Here is a 25965-nt window from a genome sequence, read left to right on the forward strand (position 1 = left end):
GAAACACACAGCTGTCCTCAGTGCAGCCAGACTTTCAAATCGCAGCCTGTCCTGGTAAAAAACACCATTTTAGGTGAGCTAGTGGAAGATCTAAAGAAAGGACTCACATCTGCTTCATCTGATCATGCCTATGCTGGACCTGGAGATGTGGCCTGTGATTTCTGTTCTGGGAGGAAGCGGAAAGCCTCCAAGTCCTGCCTGGTGTGTATGGCCTCTTATTGTGAGCATCACCTTCAGCCTCACTACAACGTAGCTCCATTTAAGAAACACAAGTTGGTCAATGACGCTTCAAAGCTTCAGGAGAACATCTGCCCTCACCATGATGAGGTGATGAAGCTCTTCTGCCGCACTGATCAACAGTGTGTCTGTTATCTCTGCTTAATGGATGAACACAAAGACCATGTCACAGTGTCAGCTGCAGTAGAAAGAGCTGAGAAACAGAAAGAGCTTGAATCGAATCGACAAAATGTCCAACAGAGAATCCAGAACAGAGAGAAAGATGTGAAGGTGCTTCAAGAGGAAGTTGAGGCTATCAGTCTTTCTTCCGATAAAGCTTTGAGGCAAAGTGTGAAGATGTTCAAAGACTTGATCAGTCTTATTGAGGGAAAAAAAGCTCTGAGCTGAAGCAGAAGATCAGATCCAAACAAAAAGCTGAACAGAACAGAGTCAGAGCTTCAGGAGAATGTTACTAATATTTAGTATTACTAATCTTATTCATAGTAAATTGTTGAGTAACAGTTTCCAATGTAAACATACAATTACAATTCTGTTTTCATCTGAAACACTTTCAGTTTCACACCAATCTGAATACTCCCTTTCCTGGAATGAAGCACACCTTGTTAAGCCCCTCCCTGTTTATTGACTGTTCATCTCAGATATTACTGATCTGCAGGTCATGTAATAAGATGCAAAACAGAACATTTTCATATGCTTTAGATCAGTGTCTCTGCATTAAGGAGACAAAAACAGGTTTTAACTGGAAACAGAAAGTAAGACGTCATTTGAATGAGGAGAAATGAAACGGCAAGTAATTGAGCTGCATCGAGAGAAACTGAGCTGTTCCATCTGTCAGGAACTTCTAAAGGATCCAGTCACTATTCCCTGTGGGCACAGCTACTACATGATCTTTATTAAAACCTACTGTAAAAACTACTAACTACTAAAAACTAATTGACTGCCATTATTCATTTGTGGTGTCTGGCAAAATGAGCTCAGGACAAAGCACAAAATGTATTTAAAGGTCCTTTACTATTCTTTGTTATTCTGAACAAATTGAATTCTTAAAAAACAAAACTTTACAGTGAAAATTATCCTCTGAATGAGTCCATTAACAGTTACAGTTGAGTGGTTTCCTGTTTAAATCAAAACACATAACTCACATTAACTAGAAGAAAACTCACAGCCCTTATACTTATTAGATAGAAAATATACACAATACCCACTAACAAATGCACTGCTGAAATGGTCAGAACAGTACTGTATCAAATTACAAGAACAATCTGTCTACTCCCTTTCCTGGAATAAAGCACACGTGTCTAAGCCCCACTCAGTTTATAGACTGCTCACCTCAAACATTAGTCACACCCTACGCTCATGTCAGTTTCTACATCGAAGAAACGAAAGCAGCTTTTATCTGGTAACTGAAAGTGAAATGTCACAGATCTCCCTCAAAAGGATATTGGGTTTGAATTTCAGTGCATATTTGCATCCGGTAACAGAAAGGAAATCTTTTAGACATTTACAGTCGTGGTGAGGAGACATGGCGCAGCAAGGGATTCAGCTGGATCAAGACAAACTGAGCTGTTCCATCTGTCTGCAGCTTCTAAAGGATCCAGTCACTATTCCCTGTGGGCACAACTACTGCATGGACTGTATCAGAAAATGCTGGGATGAGAAGGAAGTACACAGCTGCCCTCAGTGCAGGCAGATTTTCACACCAAGGCCTGTCCTGGTGAAAAACGGCATGCTTGCTGAGTTAGTGGAAGATCTAAAGAAAGAGGAATGTCCGACAGCTTCATCTGATCATGCCTACGCTGGACCTGGAGATGTGGCCTGTGATTTCTGTTCTGGGAGGAAGCGGAAAGCCTCCAAGTCCTGCCTGGTGTGTATGGCCTCTTATTGTGAGCATCACCTTCAGCCTCACTACAACGTAGCTCCAATAAAGAAACACAAACTCATCAAAGCCACTTCAAAGCTTCAGGAGAACATCTGCCCTCGCCATGATGAGGTGATGAAGATCTTCTGCCGCACTGATCAGCAGTGTATCTGTTATCTCTGCTTAATGGATGAACACAAAGACCATGTCACAGTGTCAGCTGCAGCAGAAAGAGCTGAGAGGCAGAAAGGGCTTGGACGAAATCGGCAAAAATTTCTTCAAAGAGTTCAGAACAGAGAGAAAGATGTGAAGATGCTTCATGAAAGAGTGGAGGCTATCAATCTTTCTGCTGATAAAGCTTTGAGGCAATCTGAGAAGATGTTCAAAGACTTGATCAGTCTCATTGAGAAAAAAAGCTCTGAGGTGAAGCAGAAGATCAGATCCAAGCAAAAATCTGAACAGAACAGAGTCAAAGAGCTTCAGGAGAAAATAGAGCAGGAGATCAGAGATCTGAGGAGGAGAGACACTGAACTGCAGCAGCTCTCACTGACTGAGGATCACCTCCATTTTCTGAAAAACTACTCCTCACTGTCACATCTGAGTGAATCTACAAACGTACCCACCTACAACAATCTTACTCTGCAGTACTTTGATGATGTGACTGCAGCTGTGTCACGGGCCAGAGATAAAGTGAAGGCTCTTCTCAGTGAGGAATGGCCCAAAATCTCAGTTGGAACAACCAAAGCAGATATTTTACTGCCTCAAGGAGAACCCAAAACTAGAGACGACTTTTTGAAATATTCTTGTCAGATCACTCTCGATCCAAATACAGCACACACACTGTTGTCACTGAGTGACAGCAACAGAAAAGTAACACTGATGAGCAGAAACCAGTCATATCCAAGTCACCCAGACAAATTCCTTGAATGGTGGCAGGTCCTGAGCAGAGAGGGTCTGACTGGACGCTGTTACTGGGAGGTGAAATGCAACGGGATGGTTGGAGTAGCTGTTGCATACAAGGATATCGGCCATAGAGGGACCAAGGAGGAATGTGGATTTGGATTAAATGACAAATCCTGGGCGTTAACAGTTTCAGTCAGCGGTTATGAATTCACACACAACAACATTCCCACTCCCATCCCAGGCCCTCAGTCCTCCAGAATAGGAGTATATTTGGATCACGGGGCAGGAACTCTTTCTTTCTACAGCATCACTGAGACCATGAATCTCCTCCACAGAGTCCAGACCAGGTTCACTCAGCCTCTCTATGTTGGACTGTGGCTTCCACAAAGTGCTGGACACACTGCTGAGGTGTGTGAGCTCAAGAAGAGAATAAACATAAAACAGTGAAATTTGATGCCATGTGCTACTTGTTGAGATGTGTTTATCTATCCTGCACCTGTTAAAGATGAATCTTTATGGATATAAGTATATTCTTTAATTTCTTTGATTGTCTTGTTTTCAATAGCTATTTGGGTAAAACGGTTTATTTGGCAAAAACAATATTCATTTCTTATATAGTTTATATTTAACCACTGTTTTGTTGTAACATTAGCAAAAAAAAAAAAAAAAAAAAAAAATCCAAATATATGTTGGAATCAGTTATTATATCTTAATGCATGCTCAATCATCCAGGAAAGGAAATCCCAAAAAACTGATTCTGTTCATCTGGACATAACGTTTCCAGTGGGAGAAAAGTTTGGTCACTTGGCCATTCATCAATGGTTACTGATCAACGCTCATGACAATTTGCATATTGTTGAAGAAACTGACCTCACATACTATTATTCATTCAGTGGGCTAGTTTCAGTTATTGTGCAAATGTACTGTTTATAAGGTCGGGGGAAACTGCAGTCAGCTGAGACTGAAGAAGTCACTTGGATGAGTGATGTAATGTTTCTCCCACTGGAAACTTCCAGATGAACAGAATACATTTTTTGGCACTGTCATTATAATTGTTGCTTTTTCAATTTTGTTTTTATTTCTATACTTAAACATTTTACAATCCACCAACTTAATTTCAGTTACATTTTCATGAACCTTTTTTTTTTTTTTTTTAATTTACTGCTGTTTGTGAAATAAAGTGAGCAATGTACACTAAACTTTCTTGTTTCAAGAAATAAAATATCACTAACATGATGAATGGAAACTTTTGTTAAGAGACATTTAAAGTAGAGCATTAATGATGAAATTAAAAAAGTAAAACCCTAAAAACTGTCACGGCTGCCGGGGCGAGCCGTGTAGTGTTGGAGGAAAAGGTGCCAAAATGCAGGCAAAAGACTGATGATATGAGTGAATGTTTATTTACAAAGTGGCAGAGTGACAAAAACAGGCAATGAGGCTTGAGAAGCTACTGAAGAAACCTAAACTGGGAAAACTAAAGAGCAAACCTGAAATCATAACGAACCGGGGTGAAGGGCAGAGAGACACAGACCAAAGAACAAAACACCATGAAACGCAGACGAGCAGACAAAGAGTACACACCGACACCCACTATATATACACACACACACGGTAATCAGGCAATGACACACAGCAGGGAAGCACAGATGATCCTAATTCACAAGACGATGGGAGGATACAAGCTGAACAGTGATAACAGACACAGACCTTCAAAGTAAAACAGGAAATTCATAAAACAAACTCATGGACACGAACAAAGCACCGGGGGGACGACACAGGAAATAAACCTTAGGACTGGAAACCCTGAGAATGAAACCTACATACTAATAACCATGAAGAAATTAACATCAAACCAGATAAAATAATAAACATAATGACAAGCACAAAACGCTGGGTCAACGACCCAGCACCATGACAAAAACGTATATACTGTAGGTCTACACTAATTTAAGTAGGAGTATAACAGATGAAAAATGTTTTCATAATAAGGCAAAATTTAAAGCAGGAAGTAAACTAGCAAAGTGGAAAATAAAAATGAGATATTTCAATGTATCCATTATTATTATTTGAAGATATAGTAATTTTGCTGTAGGGGCTTCGGATTGATTGAGGATTTTACACATATTTTGGGATTTTCCAAGGTTACTTCATTTCTGGAATGATTTTCAAAAAACAAATTTAACAGCTTTTGGGAAATGATGATCATTTAGATCAATTACTCTATACTAGCCATATGTCTGTATGATATACCAGATGGAAAACTGATATATTTATTAAGAACTCTGCTCCATTTTGCTCCATATTGACAATATGGAGAGTTGCCTGCTTAGGTACGTTAGGGGGTATAAATAATGCTCAGTTGATATTACAGGGCCCAAAGTGTGCCAAGAACATAATCACCACAGCATTACATCATCGGCAATCTGAACCATTGATAAAAGGCAGGCTTGAGTCATACTTTCATGTTGTCGTATCTATTATCAGTAACTCCCTGCAGGCAGGCAAAGAGTGTGAGACTGCAGCTAATCCAAAGCAGATCTTCTCGTGGAGTGATGGCCAGACGAAGCCGAATGAAACCTTAGAGCTCTCCAAGTGGTTCGAAAAGAAAGATGAATTTCTTCAGGCTTCATGTGTACACAAGCCCTTCTGCTGGAGAATTCTTCCTGTTAAAAGGAAGTTTTTCTTTCCTACTGTCGCCAAAGTGCTTGCTCAAAGGGGGTCTTCTGATTGTTGGGGTTTTCTCAGTTTTCTCGATCTTAAAGTAGGGTCTTGGCTTAGAATAAAAAGAATCTTGAGGCAACTGTCGTAGTTTGGCGTTATATAAATAAAAGTGAACTAAGTTTCAGGAGCCAGGATCTTGGAGGACTGTATGGCAGCGCATCTCATGTGGGAGAAAACTCCAATGCTTTGCTTTTTTTTTGCTTTTTTGTAAATTAAAAAAAAAGGTATCCTATATAAAATCTTATTTTTTGTAAAAATAAAAGTACATCAAACAAAATTATCCAGACATACATATCATCATAGACATATATTGTGTTATCTTTTTGCATTTTTCTTTTTGTTTCCCGCGGTTAACCCAGTGACAACACAGTTTTTATCATTATTTCTCAACACACTGTATAAATTGAGAATTTCTGAAACATACAACTTTAATAAATGTTTTAGTTATGATATTTTTTACTTAATAAACTATTGAAAAATTCGCTTAAGGTTTCGGGTTCTCCTTGAGGCAGTAAAACATCTGCTTTAGTCACTGAGAATGAAGTTTGGGGCCATTCATCACTGAGAAGAGCCTTCACTTTATCTCTGGTCTGTAACACAGCTTCAGTCACATCTTCAAAGTACTGCAGAGTAAGATTGTTGTTGGTGGGTACGTTTGTAGATGCACTCAGATGTGACAGTGACGAGTAGTTATTTAGAAACTGGAAGTGATCCTCTGTTTGTGAGAGCTGCTGCACTTCAGTGTCTCTCCTCCTCAGATCTCTGATCTCCTGCTCTATTTTCTTCTGAAGCTCTTTGACTCTGTTCTGTTCAGCTTTTTGCTTGGATCTGATCTTCTGCTTCACCTCAGAGCTTTTTTTCTCAATGAGCCTGATCAAATTTTTGAAAGCCTTATCACATTCTCTGAAAGCTTTATCAGCAGAAAGATTGATAGCCTCACCTTGCTCTTGAAGCACCTTCACATCTTTCTCTCTGTTCTGGATTCTCTGTTGGACATTTTGCCGATTTGTTTCAAGCTCTTTCTGTTTCTCAGCTCTTTCTGCTGCAGCTGACACTGTGACATGGTCTTTGTGTTCATCCATTAAGCAGAGATAACAGATACACTGCTGATCAGTGCGGCAGAAGATCTTCATCACCTCATCATGGTGAGGGCAGATGTTCTCCTGAAGCTTTGAAGTGGCTTTGATGAGTTTGTGTTTCTTTAATGGAGCTATGTTGAAGTGAGGTTGAAGGTGATGCTCACAGTAAGAGGCCATACACATCAGGCAGGACTTGGAGGCTTTCAGCTTCCTCTCAGAACAGAAATCACAGGCTACATCTCCAGGTCCAGCATAGGCATGATCAAATGAAGCTGTCGGATGTTCTGCTTTCTTTAGGTCCTCCACTAACTCACCTAAAATCGTGTTCTTCACCAGGACAGGCCTCGGTGTGAAAGTCTGTCTGCACTGAGGGCAGCTGTGTGTTTCCTTCTCATCCCAACAGTTTTTGATACAGTCCATGCAGTAGCTGTGCCCACAGGGAATAGTGACTGGATCCTTTAGAAGCTGCAGACAGATGGAACAGCTCAGTTTTTCTTGATCCAGCTGAATCAGTTGCTGCGCCATTTTCTCCAGTCAAATTAAGTTTCACTTTCAGCTACCAGAGAAAAGATACATTCATTGCCTCCTTACACACTAATCTGTGGTGTATGGTCTTTTCAGCGCTTGCATTTGATCACATGGTGTTTAGATCCATATTTTAACTGGCTGATGAGTAGAAGGGGAGGGAGTAAACGGACTTTGTACCACTTTGAGACACGCAGTCAAGCCAGCCCCCACCTTACTTTGCATTACGTGTATGTGCTACATATTACGGTACGGGAAACTTAGACCTAAATTCAAAATAAAAGCGATCTAGTTGAGAATGTAATTTTAACATTAACCAACGTGAGTCGGTCATTAATGATATAATATACCATGAGATGAATATCAATACAGAAATAAACATTAATAACATACAATAACATACTTATGCATACCCACATTTAGAAATTAAAATTTCAAAAGAAGTGTGCAGCCATTAGAAGTAAATTCAGTTTCCACAGAATAATTTTGGCACCATTACTCAGGCAGTATAGGGTAAGTAAGTGACTCTGACTTTGGATATCAGCTTTTTGACATCACTTTATACAAACCATTTTTTCCCTCTCAAGTCACCTGTACATATCTTGAAGTCTTAATTTTCTAATTTGGTTAAGCGAGTTTACGTATGTGGGTTTGCCATATTTGACTATTTTTGTCATTTAAAAGTTATTTTTCATTTCTATTTCGGTATGTTTTTTATTCCATTATTTATTATACCATTAATGTCAGACTAAAATTGTAGGGTAATGTTGAAATCACTTTCCATTGAAGATCGCGTTTATTTTGAAATCGGTCCTCCGTTTCCCTTACCGTAATACGTAGTATGGACACATACGCAAAACAAAAGGTGGAGCTGTGCAGTAAACTTCAGGAAGTGAAATGACGCTGCCTTAAACCCTGTTTGATATACCTGAGTACCCAAAGTGGAAACCAGTGTTCCCCGTAAAATGTACCAATAACAGCAAAAAAAACAAAAACAAAAATGGCCAAGGAATGGTCTAGAAATATCTGGGATGGATCTCCTAGAGAAAAATAAATTTATGGGTTAAATAAGTATCCCGGAAGCCACGTTTTCATGTGCATCGTTTATTTTCTTCCGCCACAGATCCGACCACTCGTTCCTATGAGTCCAGCAGCATCTCTTCACGGCTCAAAATGTCGTGACACCGTTTCATAATCGTGTTTTGCTCGTTACATTTCAAAAAACATGAGGGGGATTTTAAATAAGCTTCAATTACGGTTTGTCTTATTTTTTTTGCTGCATCATGCGGATGTTTTCAGGTTTTCGTCTGGTCAAGGTAAGAGACTGACAGCTGCAGCTAGCCTCAATGCTAACATTACAAACCTTTATCTAACATAATGTTTGTATTTAGGTTGATCATTAACAGTAACACAGGATATTCACTCTGTGTAATATTCTATTAGTTAGTTAGTCCTTCAAAGAGATTTAGATGACTGAAATAATGTAAGAAACGCTGTTTATTCTAATCAGATGCCTATGAAAACCATTAAGGTTACACACCGGTAAGCGAATGGCTCAAAGAAACCAACACGAAGGATTTGGAGTGGCCTGGTCAAAGTAAAAGGCTCTTCATGTTCGCAAATCCCCAATTTGGCTTAATTAAAGCAATTCTGCATACACTGAATTGCACTGCTTGTTGACAAGGGTGACACAACCAGTTATTAGGTTTAAGGGACAGTTACTTTTTCCACACAGGGCCAGGTGGATAAAATGTGTTCCCTTTATAAATGAAATAAACATATATAAACGGTTTCTTTGTGTAATATTTGTTTGGTGATCCGAAACAATTAAGTGTCATAACTGTGCAAAAAACTATGAAATCGGGAAATGAACAAATACTTTTCACAGGAGTGTAACTGTCAGCTTATGGCAAGAAATATGATTGTCTTCAGATAAACTTCTGCAGTGATTCACTGTTAAAAGTCAGATGGAATGGAAAACAATTACAGATATGTTATATGTGCTGTGCTTAATTATTATTATTTTGTCCCTTAGAGTATGACGACTCACTGGAGCTCATTTTGTCAGAGGACACTTTGTCCGACTTGGAGAACAGCCCCAAGTTTGTAGAGTCCGGAGACCTGGACTCTCTGCCGAAGAGGCAGTTCAAGACGGCTGAGATCGCAGATGCTGTGATGGGCACTGAAACTCCCATCGATCCATCTGACATCGAGTCTCTCTTCCCCAAAAATGTGAAAGACTTTCAGTCAGGCTTCTCCCCGCCCTGTGATGACAGCAGTGCCCAGTGTAGTTCACCGGCTCCAGCTGAGAATGGCGCATCACAGGAGGAGGATGCTGAATCATCACAGCAGGTTAGTAAGATGAAACTGTGAGACATAAAAAGGGACTGCTGTTAGACTGCAGCCTTAAAGGGTTACCACTTCAGTTACCACAGTGACTGACATCTAAATTGATATATAAATTCCAAAAGAAACCCAAAATATAAAGATAATCACAAATTAGTAAATGATTTATTATTAAGGTAATATTTGCACTTGTGAAGATTTGCAGATTTGTCTTCTAAGATTATTAAGTGACACAATGAGATCCTTTGATTCTCAAATGTCTTCCTGGACAAATTTACTTTAAGATGTTAACACTGGTTGTTATAAACCAACTGACTTAAACCGCTGTGGGATCAATAAAGTCTTCTCCTATCTTAAAAATGAATTGATAAAAAAAAATCAATAACAAGGTTAATTTAATTTCAGCCTCAGCTTAGCTTTTATGTTTTGACGTGTGCTTGATAAAATCTCAGTGAAGATTAGCCCAAATATGCACAGTTATGAATGCTGTTTTGCTGAAACTAACTTCTCCTTGAATGTTTCCTTCCAGCTCACGCTTGACATTGTGCGTGCGGAGGTCACAACGGTTGAGGAGCACAATACCACGGAGACCGCCAAGACTTACAAAGTCAACTGTGATAAACGGAACATCACAGGAATGGAGAACTTCACTGTGCAGGTCCTCAATGCCTCACAGGTATTCACTTCATCCTCTGAGGCACATGTTTACACACTGTGGAAAGTGTGCCACCAATTTCCCAAACATTTACGCTAGTTACCATATACAACATTCATTTATCAACTTTTCTAATGCATCTATTTATATATTTTTTGTGTGTATAAACCTTTCTGTAAATCACTTTTGGTTTATTTCATCATAGCGTGACTCACTGTTTGTATTGTGAGCATTGTTGTTTGTTGCCTTTACACCTTTCATTTTTGAGTGAATTTACCAGAATTCAGGTTCTGTTTGTATCCCTCTTATAAATTTCCATGCAGGAGAATTTCCCGTTTCTCTATTTGAGGAAAAACTAAACCCATCCCTTCTTTTCTTTCAGGATCTAATGGAGTTCCTCAATGCTAACAGCACAGAGTGCTCTGTGGTGCTGTTCTTCACCGCCTGGTGCCAGTTCTCAGCCAACCTGGCACCTCACTTCAACGCCCTTCCCCGGGTTTTTCCCAGCATGCACTTCTTGGCACTGGATGCCTCACAGCACAGCAGGTAAATGATCACCTTTGTTCTGGTTTTAACTGTGTAATCTCACTGTGAAAACCCCTCTTAGAATACTTTTTAAAGCTGTTTTCATCTGTGGCTCACCACACCTTAGCATCTATATAAGCAGAATATAGCTCATGTTTATTAGCAGACAGTTAATTGGATAATTAGAGTAGTTGATAAAAGTTCTTTTGTGTTGAAAATGATAAAATACAAATGTAGAATAAAGTCTTTTTTGTGACTTTGGTTTTATAATCACATTTGAGGCAAAGTAAGTAAATTAAAGACCAGAATTTTGAAAAGCTGAAAATCATTTTGTTGCAACAAATGTTTGGACTCTATTTTGTGTAAACATCCCAGAATTGATTGATTATGTTCTTATAAAGGGTGCTTATAATAATCTGTATCTCTGTACATTATACATAACATTGTGTAAGTATAATGCAGGCAGAGGGTTGGTGTGACAGAGGAGAATACTTGGTACAGGATTAGATGGAGGCAGGTGATCCACTGTGGTTACTTTTAAAGGGAACAGCTGAAAGAAGAAAAATTGACTAACTGCAGACTCAAAAATTGTTTTGAATGCATCTGCACTATCGTGTATATTCAAAAGATTTTTCGGTAGATTATTTTGTTGACCAGTGAATATTTAAATCTATTGCGTGTTATTTTTTTGTAATGCATGTCTCCATCTTCCACCAGCCTCTCCACGAGGTTTGGGACAGTGGCAGTGCCCAACATCCTGCTGTTCCAGGGGGCAAAACCGATGGCTCGCTTCAACCACACTGACAGAACGCTGGATACACTCACATCTTTCCTTGTTAACCAGACAGGTACAAATGCAGGTTATGTGTTACATTATATAGAGCTTACTGGTTTGGGCTCAAAAGGGTCAGAATTGGGTAGTTGGAAGATCATTTTGAGTCATGTAGAATGAATCTGAACGACCACTCAAATGAAACTTGCACCCATGTGTGATCCAACTCTGTGTTCCAGGTTTTGAAGCCGGCCCTGATAGAAATGTGACAGACGCAGACCGCCTCGGCCCCCTCACTAGCGTTCCCGTGAAGAGCATCGACTGGCTGCTGGTCTTCTCCATCCTCTTCATCACAAGCTTCACTCTGCACGCCATCCTGCGGACCGACAGCATACGCTGGCTCATACCGACAACAAGCATGAGCATCAGGACTGAAAGCTCACAGACTGTTCGTCAAGAATAATGTAAAGGATTGTTTGATAAACAGTTTAGTTTATTAAAATTGCTAATGTGCTCATCTTTTAAGTGTTTGAGTGAAATAAAATATTTGAGCTCTTGGGGTTTAGAATAAAGATTTGGATCTTAAACTGATTTAATGTTGGTGAAAGTTGGGGCATGTAGCTAGGTTAACTAAACCTATAAACTTGACCTTCATTGATTTTCAAGAAACCATATCAAGTAATACATCATGTGAAAGAGCATGGAGAGAGGTGTACAACACACCTTCTATGTTTTCAATGCAATGCCCTACGATGTCACAATGACACACAATTTCAAACTGTGCACATACTGCATGATTATCTTTTTAAACCTCAAGGTTAACAGCTCATAAAGGTCAAAAATTTTAGCCAATTCTACTCCAGTCTTAATTCAATTCAATTCAGTTTTATTTATACAGCGCCAAATCACAACAGCAGTAACCTCAAGGTGCTTTATATTGTAAGGTAAGCCCTACAATAATACATAACCAGAAAAGCCCAACAATCATATGATCTCTTAAGAGCAAACACTTTGGCGACAGTGGGAAGGAAAAACTCACTTTTAGCAGGAAGAAACCTCCAACAGAACCAGGCTCAGGGAGGGGCATCCAGTTACCATTTGCGGTGAGAGAAGGAAGACAGGACAAAAGACATGCTGTGGAAGAGAGACAGAGATTAATAACAGGTATAGTGAGTGAGAAAGGTGACTGAAGAAGAAATACTCAAAGCATCATGGGAATCTCCCAGCAGTCTACACCTATTGTAGCATAACTAAGGGAGGATTCAGGGTCACCTGATCCAGCCTTAAGCATATGCTTTAGCAAAAAGGAAAGGTTTGAAGCCTAATCTTAAAAGTAGAGAAAGTGTCTGTCTCTTGAATCCAAACTGGAAGCTGGTTCCACAAAAGAGGGACCTGAAAGCTGAAGGCTCTGCCTCCCATTCTACTTTTAAATATGAATACAAGTACATTTTATTCATTCATATAATACAACACATGGTTATTATATTTTAATAAAGACCTCAGGAAAACAAATGTTTACTATTTTGAATTGTGAAATTATTTGCTCTAGTCCGAGGTCCAGAGCATGATCAAGGATGGTACATTGCTGCATTCATCTTTCCCTCTGTCCTGATTAGTCTCCCAGTTACTGCTGAAAACATCCCCACAGATAGAGATGGGACGCCTTAAACAAAGATGGTTGAATAGTTGTACACATTAATAAAAAAATAAAACATATGATTGCACTGTGGACAAAAACATATAAAATAGAAAAAATATATCTATTTCTACTGAAAATGGTAAAAAGCCAGTGATATTTTTTTTTGTGAAATCAGAAACTTTATTAAGTTCACATTTCTCATTTTATTGTACAAAGAATAGTAAATCAAACAAATACAACTCCACTATAAGTTCAAATCAAGGTTATAGTCAACTAAAACTATATTATAATATAAAACTGCTGACTTTGAAAAAAAAATCATTTCACTTTACTGAAATCAATAAAAAAAAAAAATCAAACATTTTTTTTTTTCTGGTAAGGTTCTGTTAAATATGTTTATTGAGAGTTGGGAGGTCATAAGGTATATTTTCTATTATAACATCTGTTCTGATGCCCTTCAATTTTGCCCCTGATAAATATCAATAATTTTATAATAACTGAAAGGACTAAAACTAATGAAAACATAATGTCATGAAATATTAAAAAAAAAAAACCCCAAAACCCCTCTAAACTGAAACAAGCAAACCTGCTCTGTAAACTAACTTATGTTGAATCAATTAAAAAAAGAGAAAAAACACGGTGAAATAGAAACCACTTTACACTTCATATTACACTACAAACTACATTATATACAATTCTGTTGTTTATTGTCAAAATAAAATAATAAAATATAAGTATACCCTTTATAAGTTCATGTTTTAGTAGCTTAAAAAACAATGTTCAGGAAATAACAACATAAACACAAAAATAAAACATTATCATTACATCTATGAAGTGCACTGCAGTATAGACACTTTACTGCATGGCAGTAGGCAGAGCTTAAATTCTCATGATTCAGTATCACTTGTCTCCTTCAACTCACACAATTCAAGAGAGTTTGAAGAACTATCTGGAAGCCAAAATCCAGCATAGAGAGGCTTAGTGAAGGTGGTCTGGACTCTGTGGAGGAGATTCATGGTCTCAGTGATGCTGTAAAAAGACAGAATACCTGCCCTGCGATCCAAATATACTCCCACTGTGGAAGACTTAGGGCCTGAGAGGGAAGTTGAAATGTTTCCATGTCTGAATTGATAACTGCCATGTGAATATTTTAATGCCCAAGACTCATAATCTGATCCCAATCCACGTTTATCACTTGACCTACTATAGGAGTCATACTTCTTTGCAACACCTACTGTTGCTATACCAGTCAACTTTACCTCCCAGTAGCAAGGTCCATTCAGAACCTCATTACTCTGGACATGCGAGTTTTCAGGGTTATTTCCATATGACTGATGTCCATACAGTGAGAAAGGCTTTGTTTTCGTCTCTGGACCAACAGTGATGCCACAAGAATATTTCAAAAATTCCCCTCTAGTTGTGGGTTCTTCTTGAGGCAGTAGCACATCTACTTTATTCACTGCAACTAAAATTTTTGTCCATTCATCACTCAGAAGATCCTTCATTTTATTTCTGGCCTGTAATACAGCCGTGGTCACACCTTGAAAGTATTGGAGAGTGTGGCCGTTGGTGCTCGGTAAATCTGTATATTTATTCAAATGTGACAGTGAGGAAAAATTATTAAGAAAATGGATATGATCCTCTGTTTGTGAGAGCTGCTCCAGTTCAGTGTCTTTCCTCCTCAACTCACTGATCTCCTGCTCTAGCTTCTCCTGAAGCTCTTTGACTCGAGTCTGTTCAGTTTTCTGCTTGGATCTGATCTTCTGCTTCACCTCAGAGGTTTTTTTCTCAATCAGACTGATCAAGTCTTTGAACATCCCCTCACTTTCCATCAAAGCTTTATCAGCAGAAAGACTGATGGCCTCCAGTTCCTTCTTAAGCACGTTCACATCCCTCTCTCTGTTTTGGATTCTGTACTTGATCTTGTGTCGATTCCCTTCTAGATTTTTCTGCTTGTCAGCTCTTTCTGCTGAAGCTAACACTGTGACGTGGTCTTTGTGTTCATCCATTAAGCAGCGATAACAGATACACTGCTGATCAGTGTGACAGAAGATCTTCATCACCTCATCATGGTGAGTGCAGATGTTGTCCTGAAGTTTTGAAGTGGCTTCGATGAGCTTGTGTTTCTTTAATGGAGCTACGTTGTAGTGAGGCTGAAGGTGCTGTTCACAGTAAGAGGCCATACACACCAGGCAGGACTTGGAGGCTTTCCGCTTCCTCCCAGAACAGAAATCACAGGCCACATCTCCAGGTCCAGTAAAGGCATGATCAGACGAAGCAGCTGGAAGTCCTGCTTTCTTTAGGTCCTCCACTAAATCAGCAAACATGGTGTTTTTCACCAGGACAGGTCTTGGTATGAAAGTTTCTCTGCACTGGGGGCAGCTGTGTGTTTCATTCTCATCCCAGTAGTTTTTGATACAGTCCATGCAGTAGTTGTGCCCACAGGGAATAGTGACTGGATCCTTCAAGAGATCCAGACAGATGGAACAGCTCAGTTTTTCTTGATCCAGCTGAATCACTTGCTGCGCCATTTCTCTTCCAGTTAAATTAAGTTTCACTTTCTGTTACCAGATAAAAGCTGCATTCATTTCCTCCTGACACTGAGACACTGATCTGTGGTGTGTGGTGTTTTCAGCACTTGCATTTGATCACATGGTCTTTAGATCCACATTTTTACTGGCTGATGAGTGGAAGGGGAGAGAATGATAATTGTCTGAAGTGAACAGACTCCACCCACTTTATTTTGCCTTAAGTGTATATGCTACATATTATGCTAAGAGAAACTCAGTCCCGACGTCAAATTAAAGCGATGCTCTTGCGAATGTGATTTTATCAGTAACACATTTATTCCGTTATTAATGATATAATAAACCATGAGATCAATATCAATACAAGTATACTCAGTTTCCACATATTAATTTCGACACTGTGTACTCTCACAGTGATACTTAGTCGGTATGATGCGACTCGGACTTCGAATACAAAAATTAAAGACTTTTGACATCATTTACATACGCTAGTTTTTTCCCTCTGAATTCAGCTGTATTTATTTTGAAATCTTTGTTTTAATTTGGTCAAGCAAGGTTAATTATGTATGTAACGTTATCATATTTTGATATTTCTGTAATTTAAAATGTATTCTTCATATTTATTTCCTTATGTTTTTTACTCCATTATTTATTATATCACTAATGACAGACTAAAATTGCAGGGAAATCACGTTCCCCTGAAGATCGCTTTTATTTTGAAATCGTTTCTCGGTTTCCCTTGCTTATTCACGGAAAATAAGGTGGAGGCTGTGCAGTAAACTTCAGGAAGTAAAGCGACACTACCCGAAAAACCGATTAATATCTCTGAGTACCCAAACTGAACAACACTTAAATGTCCGAGGAATAGTCTAGAAATATCTGGGATGGATCTCATAGAGAAAAATAAATTTATGGGTTAAATAAGCATTCCGGAAGCGCCGTTTTCATGTGCATCGTTTGTTTTCTTCCGCCACAGAGCCGACCAATCGTTCCTATGAGTCCAGCAGCATGCCTTCACTTCTCGAAATGTCGTGACAGCTTTTCATAATCGTGTTTTCCTCAGTAAATTTCAAAAATATGAAGGGAGTTTTAAATAAACTTCAATTATGGGTTGTCTTATTATTTTTGATGCATCATGCGGATGTTTTCAGGTTTTCGTCTGCTCAAGGTCAGTGGCGTGTATAGAAAATTTTTGTTGGGGGGGCCAGGTAGGGGCACAGATTTGGAGAAGGGTGGCAGATAATGTTAAAAAAAAAATAATCTACCAACCGTTAACCATCATTCAATAACCCTATAAACCTAATAACTGAATTTGCTTTTGACTCTTATTAGAATGAGGTTTTAACCACTACAGTGCAAAGTTTTTAGATACTGCGTTGATGAAGTACAAGAGATACAATCAGTGCTTTGTCACTGTTTACTCAGCATTCAAGGACAGCAATATTTGCATAGTATTTTTACTGACATATAGGGCACATATGTTTTGGGCAAAAACATTTTTTAATATTAAAATACAAACATTTTTCACATACAATTGCCAAATTAGCCAATGCAAAACTTTATCTGCCAATTAAAAAAAGAAGATAATCTTCTTACAAACTGGTGTTTGATTTTGAAACAGGAAAAAAGTGGGGAAACAAATGAAAAGACTAACATTTGAATGAAACCTGAAAGCAAGTAAATACTTTCTATGCTGCCTTATGGTAAACTTTGGTAATATTGATGTATAAAGAACAACACTGGCTGATGATGAAATACAGTCAGCTGGCATGGTGACACTGCCAGTATTAACCTGCAGGGCTGGACTGGTACAAAAAATTGGGCATTTTGACTAGAGACTGGCCCACCAGGTATTAAAGCCATAAAGCCTTTGAATGAAAACAAATGCTGTTGTGACAGTGATGTACACTGTCTTGTTGGTATATGTATGATTTCTATCAATTTTACGTCAGATAAAAACTTTGTTCGCAAGATTCAGATAATTATTTAATAAAAGCTAGATATTTTAAATGAGAATAAGTAAGAAAAGTATTTCTTTGTGCCCCCCTTTCCCTGTTAATGCCCTACCTGGCCCCCTGGCATAACTTTGCTAGACCCGCCCCTGCACAGTTACCAGCTGTCAGCTACGTAGAAAAGGATCCTGGTGTTATTGGTCTCTCAGAAACAGTTCATACCTTCCCTTCAACTCATTCATGTCACCTAAAAGGTAAACCTGTTTCTCCATCACCTGTTCAGCTCTGATGATTCAGTAAGGACATCTCCTGGTTTCATCTTCATGTTTCCCTCTCACCACATATCCAAACCGACATCATGACCAGCAGCTTTTACAGCTGTGGCTCCAGCAAACATCAGCTGATACTAGAAATTAATATTAAATAAATTCTAACAACAGCTGATCAAGCTTAAAGGTGCTGCTGTTGTTTAGCGCGACATCCGCTGGTTTCCTCTTTCTGGCGCAAAGTGGGCGATAAACAAACAAAAGAGAAAAGCCGATCAGCTGATCATTGATCAGTTTCATGATTGAAGTAGCAACAGGAGAGGGAGGGGGAGAGAATGAGAGAAGAGGAGGCAGCTGTGCAGCAAAGACACAGAATAACTCCAGCTTTGTGTCTTTTTTTCATTCTAGCTTAAGTACGGGGACAAACTGCGTCTCTTCTCAGCTCAATATAAAACCTGTAATATTGTCTCTGAATGAGGGACCATTCCATTTTTAAGGAGCCGTTGGCAACTCTACAAACTACCCTTATGAATAAAATAAAGTTCACCATCAGTAACATCACAGCACCCACCCAGCTGTATAGAAACTCCATCATGCTAGCTAGTACGCAGTAAGAGTTATTGTAACTGACTGTAAAAAGTCAGCACAACGAAAATAAACTCCACCTAAACTTGGTTTATATCTGACCCAGATAGACTGCAGGTCATAACTTCTTACCTGAAGTTCAGTTCACCTGACACTCGGACTGGCGACTGCCTCGGGTCTCTCCTCCTCCTGCCTCCCCTTTCTCTCATCCACCTGCTAGCCGGTGTGGAAGCTCCGCCATGCTCGATGGCCAGTTCAGCTATGTTAAACTGTTAATCTTTCGCCGAAAAACTGTTTTCTGTGGTGCTGTCTTTCGTGCTTGGCTCTCCTACCTTTGCTAACATGATGCTCATAGCGCAGAAGCCGATGCTGCATTCACTTACACTCGGATATCTGAGCTTCACTGTGAAAACATAATCGTACATTTGATATTTCATTGGATTTTATTGTTTTGGCTTCGGGGTGGCACCTGGGGCCCGTTCTTCGTACCTCGCTTACTACATCCAAGATCAAATCATCGCGCTAACTTTGAGCTCGCTAATCCGGTTCTCCGAACACACCTGTTGTTGACGATTAGTATAGCTGGATGAAGTAATCTGAGATCACTGGGTGGCTTAAAAGGGGCTACGCATCGATAGTAGAAACATTGATCGGCAACCCTGTGATTGGTCGGCGAAGATGTCGAAGGAGCGCGCTCAGTATTTTTCGGCAGCAGAGCAAGAACTCTTGATTGAGGGATTTCAGGAGTTTCAGAGTTTAATTAAAACGCAAGGGAACACTGCAAAGGCTGCAAAAGCAAGGAGAGAGGGCTGGCAGAAAGTTGCTGACAAATTAAACTCGTAAGTGATCCATGATATTACATTATATCATGTGATATTATATTATACCACATTATATTATATTACATCATATCCTCTTTCACATTAGAACCACAACAGGACCCACTAGAACATGGGAAAAAGTAAAAGTGAAATATAAGAATATTCCACAGAATGGTAATATTTATCACTTATATTGCTTTTAGTCTATGACAAGAGACCCTGGAATAATCTGTTTGTTTGTTTATAACAGCAACCAAGAAAAGGGCAGAGCAAATAAAGACAGGTGGTGGTCCTGCATCCCCTCGTCACACCCCTTTTGTACTGTGACATTTATTGACATTGTGGGTTTTTTTGTGTGTAGTTTGACATAACACTCCATCACTTTTACCTGTTCCCATGCAAGGGGTGACTGAAGCATGCACAGTAAGTCGGGAGTAAGTATATACAGTACAGTAAGTATATATATATATAGAGAGAGAGAGAGAGAGAGAGAGAGAGAGGAAGAAAGTAAATAATACCCTCACGGGAGAATCGATATCTCTCTATGAGCACACTGTCGCGCTGAGCTAAAGGATCCTGTCTATCCCGCAATATACGCTAAATTCTGGAAACTCTCCTTATCAATCTTGCACCTTCCGCAATGGGTTGCTCGCGTACAAACGGACAGGACATGGCTGCGACAGACTTCCCAAATCCACCTTCGCTTTTATAGCCGTGGTCTCTCATCTTGATTACACGAAGTAATTTACTATTACTACTCTAAAATATGAATTACATCTGACATATGATCTACTACATGTAATAGAATGATTACTAGTACATTTCCCTTTTTTAAGGAAATGACCTGTATGTATCTGTATGAAATCAATAAAAGAATCAAATGCTGCATTATCTTTAGTTGCATTGATAATATTTATTTATGGTAAAACAGTGGCGAAATATTGCTCTTGCTTTCATATAACTGCAGCGGACATACCTGAGTGGCCGCGATCTAATCCTGTTTACATAAAGTAAACCTGCTCCCGAGCAGGTTTACGCTTACGGATCTGTTGCTATGACAGCAAGCCCCAGATGAGCTTCGGAGAACCGAACGATCCAAGATCACGCGAAATCGTCAACATTCAAATCCGGCTAACTTACTTAGCGAGGTACGAAGAACAGGCCCCAGTAAGTGAATGGCTTAAAGAAACCAACATGAAGGTTTTGAAGTGGCCTGGTCACAGTAACAGGCCGTTTATGCTTGAAAACTACTGATAAGGGTGAAACAACCAGTTATTGAGTTTAAGGACAGTTACATTTTCACACAGGGCCAGGTAGGTTTGGAAAACATTTTTTCCTGTATAAATAAAATAAACACTGAAAACCTTTTTCTTTGTGAAATATTTGTTTGGTGATCCCAAACATTTAAGTGTTATAAATACGCAAAAAACAATGAAATCAGGAAAGGAACAGATACTTTTCACAGGAGTGAAAGTGACACCTTAGAGCAAGAAATAAGAATCTCTTCAGATAAACTTCTGCAGTGATTCACCATTAAAAGTCAGATGGAATGGAAAACAATTACAAATATGTTATATGACTGAGCTTAATTTCTTTTCTTTTTTTTGTCCCTTAGAGTATGACGACTCACTGGAGCTCATTTTGTCAGAGGACACTTTGTCCGACTTGGAGAACAGCCCCAAGTTTGTAGAGTCCGGAGACCTGGACTCTCTGCCGAAAAGGCAGTTCAAGACTGCTGAGATCGCAGATGCTGTGATGGGCACTGAAACTCCCATCGATCCATCTGACATCGAGTCTCTCTTCCCCAAAAATGTGAAAGACTTTCAGTCAGGCTTCTCCCCGCCCTGTGATGACAGCAGTGCCCAGTGTAGTTCACTGGCTCCAGCTGAGAATGGCGCATCACAGGAGGAGGATGCTGAATCATCACAGCAGGTTATTAAGATGAAACTGTGAGACATAAAAAGGGACTGCTGTTAGACTGCAGCCTTAAAGGGTTACCACTTCAGTTACCACAGTGACTGACATCTAAATTGATATATAAATTCCAAAAGAAACCCAAACTATAAAGATAATCACAAATTAGTAAATGATTTATTATTAAGGTAATATTTGCACTTGTGAAGATTTCCAGATTTGTCTTCTAAGATTATTAAGTGACACAATGAGATCCTTTGATTCTCAAATGTCTTCCTGGACAAATTTACTTTAAGATGTTAACACTGGTTGTTATAAACCAACTGACTTAAACTGCTGTGGGATCAATAAAGTCTTCTCCTATCTTAAAAATGAATTGATTAAAAAAATCAATAACAAGGTTAATTTAATTTCAGCCTCAGGTTAGCTTTTATGTTTTGACGTGTGCTTGATAAAGTCTCAGTGAAGATTAGCCCAAATATGCATAGTTATGAATGCAGTTTTGCTGAAACTAACTTCTCCTTGAATGTTTCCTTCCAGCTCACGCTTGACATTGTGCGTGCGGAGGTCATAACGGTTGAGGAGCACAACACCACGGAGACTGCCAAGACTTACAAAGTCAACTGTGATAAACGGAACATCACAGGAATGGAGAACTTCACTGTGCAGGTCCTCAATGCCTCACAGGTATTTACTCCATCCTCTGAGGCACATGTTTACACTCTGTGTAAAGTGTGTAAAAAAATAAAATAAAATTGGTGTGCCACCAATTTCCCAAACATTTACACCAGTTACCATATACAAGATTCATTTATCAACTTTTCTAATGCATCTATTTATATATTTTGTGTGTATAAACCTTTTTGTAAATCAGTTTTGTTTTATTTCATCATAGCACGACTCACTGTTTGTATTGTGAGCATTATTGTTTGTTGCCTTTACACCTTTCATTTTTGAGTGAATTTATCCGAGTTCAGGTTCTGTTTGTATCCCTCTTATAAAATTCCATGCAGGAGAATTTCCCGTTTCTCTATTTGAGGAAAAACTAAACCCATCCCTTCTTTTCTTTCAGGATCTAATGGAGTTCCTCAATGCTAACAGCACAGAGTGCTCTGTGGTGCTGTTCTTCACTGCCTGGTGCCAGTTCTCAGCCAACCTGGCACCTCACTTCATCGCCCTTCCCCGGGTTTTTCCCAGCATGCACTTCTTGGCACTGGATGCCTCACAGCACAGCAGGTAAATGATCACCTTTGTTCTGGTATTAACTGTGTAATCTCACTGTGAAAACCCCTCTTAGAATACTTTTTATTTAAAAAGAATTTTGAAAAGCTGAAAATCATCTTGTTGCAACAAATGTTTGGACTCTATTTTGTCTAAACATCCAATAATTGATTGCTTATGTTCTTATAAAGGGTGCTTATAATAATCTGTATCCCTGTACATTATACATGACATTGTGTAAGTATAATGCACGCAGAGGGTTGGTGTTACAGACAAGATTGCTTGGTACAGGATCAGATGGAGGCAGGTGATCCACTGTGGTTACCTTTAAAGGGAACAGCTGAAAGAAGAAAAATCGACTAACTTGAGACTCAAAAATTGTTTTGAATGCATCTGCACTATCGTGTATATTCAAAAGATTTTTCTGTAGGTTATTTTGTTGACCAGTGAATATTTAAGATAAGATAAGATAACCTTTATTAGTCCCACACGTGGGAAATTTGTTTTGTCACAGCAGGAAGTGGACAGTGCAAAAGTTATGAAGCAAAAATTAGAATAAAATAAAATAAGAATAAATACAGTACACAACTGTACAGAATAGAATAAAATAAAATACTATATACAGTAGAATAAAATAGAATAAAATATACAATAAGATAAAAATAGAATAAAAATGCTATATACAACTGAGTAAAAATACAACGATGCCAGAAAAGATTATTGCACATTAGTGTTATTGCACATTTGTGGATGTGTGTGTTTGATCAGTTAAAGTCTTTGTTGTGGACTCTGACAGCAGTGGGGAGGAAAGACCTGCGAAATCTCTCCGTCCCACACCGTGGGTGCTGCAGTCTCCCACTGAAGGAGCTGCTCAGTGCTGTCACAGTCTCATGCATGGGGTGGGAGATGTTGTCCAACAGGGATGACAGCTTAGCCGCCATTCTCCTGTCACTCACCACCTCCACTGGGTCCAGAGGGCATCCTAGAACAGAGCTGGCCCTTCGGATCAGCCTGTTCAGTCTCTTCCTGTCCCCAGCAGAGATGCTGCCACCCCAGCAGACCACACCATAAAAGATGGCTGAGGCCACCACAGAGTCATAGAAGGTCTTCAGGAGTGGGCCCTCCACTCCAAACGACCTGAGTCTCCGCAGCAGGTACAGCCTGCTCTGCCCTTTCCTGTAGAGGGCGTCTGAGTTATGAGTCCAGTCCAGTTTGCTGTTCAGATGAACACCAAGGTACCTGTAGCTGTCCACAGCCTCAATGTCCATACCTTGGATGTTCAGTGGTTGCAGTGGAGGATGTTTGTGCTCTGCGGAAGTCTACCACCAGCTCCTTGGTTTTACTGGCATTGATCTGGAGGTAGTTCAGCTGGCACCAGTCCACAAAGTCCTGAGTCAGTCCTCTGTACTCCTTGTTGTCCCCATCAGTGATGAGGCCGACTATTGCAGAGTCATCAGAGAACTTCTGCAGGAAGCACTGGGTGGAGTTGTGGGAGAAGTCTGCAGTGTAGATGGTGAAGAGGAACGGAGCCAGAACCGTTCCCTGTGGGGCCCCCGTACTGCAGACGACCCTGTCCGACACACAACCCTGAGTCCTCACATACTGTGGTCGGTCGGTGAGGTAGTCCAAAATCCATGCTGTGAGGTGATGGTCCACTCCAGAGTTCTCCAGCTTGTCCTTCAGAACCGAGGGAAGAATAGTGTTGAAGGCACTGGAGAAATCAAAGAACATGATTCTCACAGTGCTTCCAGCGGTCTCCAGGTGAGCGAGGGAACGATGTAGGAGGTGAATGACGGCATCATCCGCTCCAATGCCAGGCTGGTAGGCAAACTGAAGTGGGTCCAGTGATGAGCTCACAAGGCGCCGAAGCTGAGCCAGGACCAGCCGCTCCAGGGTCTTCATCAGGTGGGATGTCAGAGCCACCGGCCTGTAGCTGTTGAGGTCCTTGGGGCGTGAAGTCTTTGGCACTGGTACAACACAGGAGGTTTTCCAGAGCTGTGGGACTCTCCCCAGCCTCAGGCTCAGGTTGAAGAGGTGCTCCATCACACCACACAGTTGGTCCGCGCAGGACCTGACGACCCTCGAGCTGATGCCATCTGGACCCGCTGCCTTCTTGTAATGCATGTCTCCATCTTCCACCAGCCTCTCCACGAGGTTTGGGACAGTGGCAATGCCCAACATCCTGCTGTTCCAGGGGGCAAAACCGATGGCTCGCTTCAACCACACTGACAGAACGCTGGATACACTCACATCTTTCCTTGTTAACCAGACAGGTACAAATGCAGGTTATGTGTTACATTATATAGAGCTTACTGGTTTGGGCTCAAAAGGGTCAGAATTGGGTGGTTGGAAGATCATTTTGAGTCATGTAGAATGAATCTGAACGACCACTCAAATGAAACTTGCACCCATGTGTGATCCAACTCTGTGTTCCAGGTTTTGAAGCCGGCCCTGATAGAAATGTGACAGACGCAGACCGCCTCGGCCCCCTCCCTAGCGTTCCCGTGAAGAGCATCGACTGGCTGCTGGTCTTCTCCATCCTCTTCATCACAAGCTTCACTCTGTACGCCATCCTGCGGACCGACAGCATACGCTGGCTCATACCCGGACAAGAGCATGAGCATCAGGACTGAAAGCTCACAGACTGTTCGTCAAGAATAATGTAAAGGATTGTTTGATAAACAGTTTAGTTTATTAAAATGGCTAATGTGCTCATGTTTTAAGTGTTTGAGTGAAGTAAAATATTTGAGCTCTTGGGGTTTAGAATAAAGATTTGGATTAAAAGTAACATGTTGAGGCTGTGTGCGAGAAGACAAAACTTTGTTTTGAGTTGTTGGGTTTTTTTGTGCCTTTTAGTTGATGTTCAGCCAAACCCAAGTCCAAAGTACAAAAAAACAAAATAGTAGACATGTCTGTATAAATACTGCTCCTCTCATGCAGGCACACTTTGCTCCTCTTCCTCCTCCTGGCTCTACTGTGTTTTGTTGTCTTGCAGTCCCATGATTCAGCTGCACTGAACAAACATGTAGGCTGCAGTGATTGAAAGAGAGGAGCATCATGTGGAGATATTTTACAGCTGTAAATGAAAACATTGCAAACAGTGATATGTGTAGGAAGGAAATTCTCTGCTGTGGCGGTAAAAAAAAAAAAAAAAAAAAGTGAGGACAGAGGCGCAGACCCCCTGGCACAGGTCAGAGGTCACTGGCAGAGTCCTTCCAAAGGATCAAAGAATATTCCGTTAGCTTATACAGTGGTGAAAATGACGTTTCAATCATGGCATATGTCAGATGTTCAGTATTAGTTACTGTTAATTAAAGAGATATTCGTCATCATAGTTGTTACTTTAGCAGACGGTTACCTCTAGGGTGTATTAAGACATTCTATATTTATATATTTAACCTAATGAAATGTGTTCAGT

At 40.0% G+C, this 25965-nt stretch overlaps 5 protein-coding genes and 1 pseudogene across 5 annotated transcripts in view; 4 read left to right on the top strand and 2 right to left on the bottom strand.

Annotated features, from left to right (window-relative positions):
• The window catches only part of LOC120442226 (tripartite motif-containing protein 29-like), a 2096-nt gene extending 1430 nt beyond the window's left edge, over window positions 1-666 (top strand). Inside the window, exon 3 of the mRNA XM_039618173.1 lies at window positions 74-666. Coding sequence (XP_039474107.1) covers window positions 74-624 — 551 coding nt within the window. The 3' untranslated portion in view covers window positions 625-666. The remainder of the gene's footprint in view (window positions 1-73) is intronic.
• Window positions 667-983: 317 nt separating this feature from the next.
• On the top strand, window positions 984-4246 carry LOC116319055 (tripartite motif-containing protein 16-like). Its single transcript, XM_039618893.1, has one exon. The coding sequence runs from the start codon at window positions 1760-1762 to the stop codon at window positions 3443-3445; it is 1686 nt and encodes a 561-aa protein (XP_039474827.1). The 5' UTR covers window positions 984-1759; the 3' UTR covers window positions 3446-4246.
• A 136-nt stretch (window positions 4247-4382) lies between these two features.
• Window positions 4383-7555, bottom strand: LOC116319044 (E3 ubiquitin/ISG15 ligase TRIM25-like). The gene has a single exon (XM_031738270.2). The coding sequence runs from the start codon at window positions 7321-7323 to the stop codon at window positions 6160-6162; it is 1164 nt and encodes a 387-aa protein (XP_031594130.2). The 5' UTR covers window positions 7324-7555; the 3' UTR covers window positions 4383-6159.
• An 875-nt stretch (window positions 7556-8430) lies between these two features.
• Window positions 8431-12212, top strand: LOC120442152 (annotated as a pseudogene).
• An 892-nt stretch (window positions 12213-13104) lies between these two features.
• On the bottom strand, window positions 13105-15875 carry LOC116312702 (E3 ubiquitin/ISG15 ligase TRIM25-like). Its single transcript, XM_031730161.2, has one exon. The coding sequence runs from the start codon at window positions 15789-15791 to the stop codon at window positions 14148-14150; it is 1644 nt and encodes a 547-aa protein (XP_031586021.2). The 5' UTR covers window positions 15792-15875; the 3' UTR covers window positions 13105-14147.
• A 939-nt stretch (window positions 15876-16814) lies between these two features.
• On the top strand, window positions 16815-25315 carry LOC116319029 (thioredoxin domain-containing protein 15). The gene is made up of 7 exons (XM_039618174.1): window positions 16815-16819; window positions 20557-20579; window positions 21028-21344; window positions 21867-22013; window positions 22399-22562; window positions 24690-24820; window positions 24984-25315. The coding sequence occupies exons 1-7, from the start codon at window positions 16815-16817 to the stop codon at window positions 25178-25180; spliced, it is 984 nt and encodes a 327-aa protein (XP_039474108.1). The 3' UTR covers window positions 25181-25315.
• The last annotated feature ends 650 nt before the right edge of the window (window positions 25316-25965 follow it).

The sequence above is a fragment of the Oreochromis aureus genome, linkage group 10 (assembly GCF_013358895.1).
Source record: "Oreochromis aureus strain Israel breed Guangdong linkage group 10, ZZ_aureus, whole genome shotgun sequence".
NCBI lineage: Eukaryota > Metazoa > Chordata > Actinopteri > Cichliformes > Cichlidae > Oreochromis > Oreochromis aureus.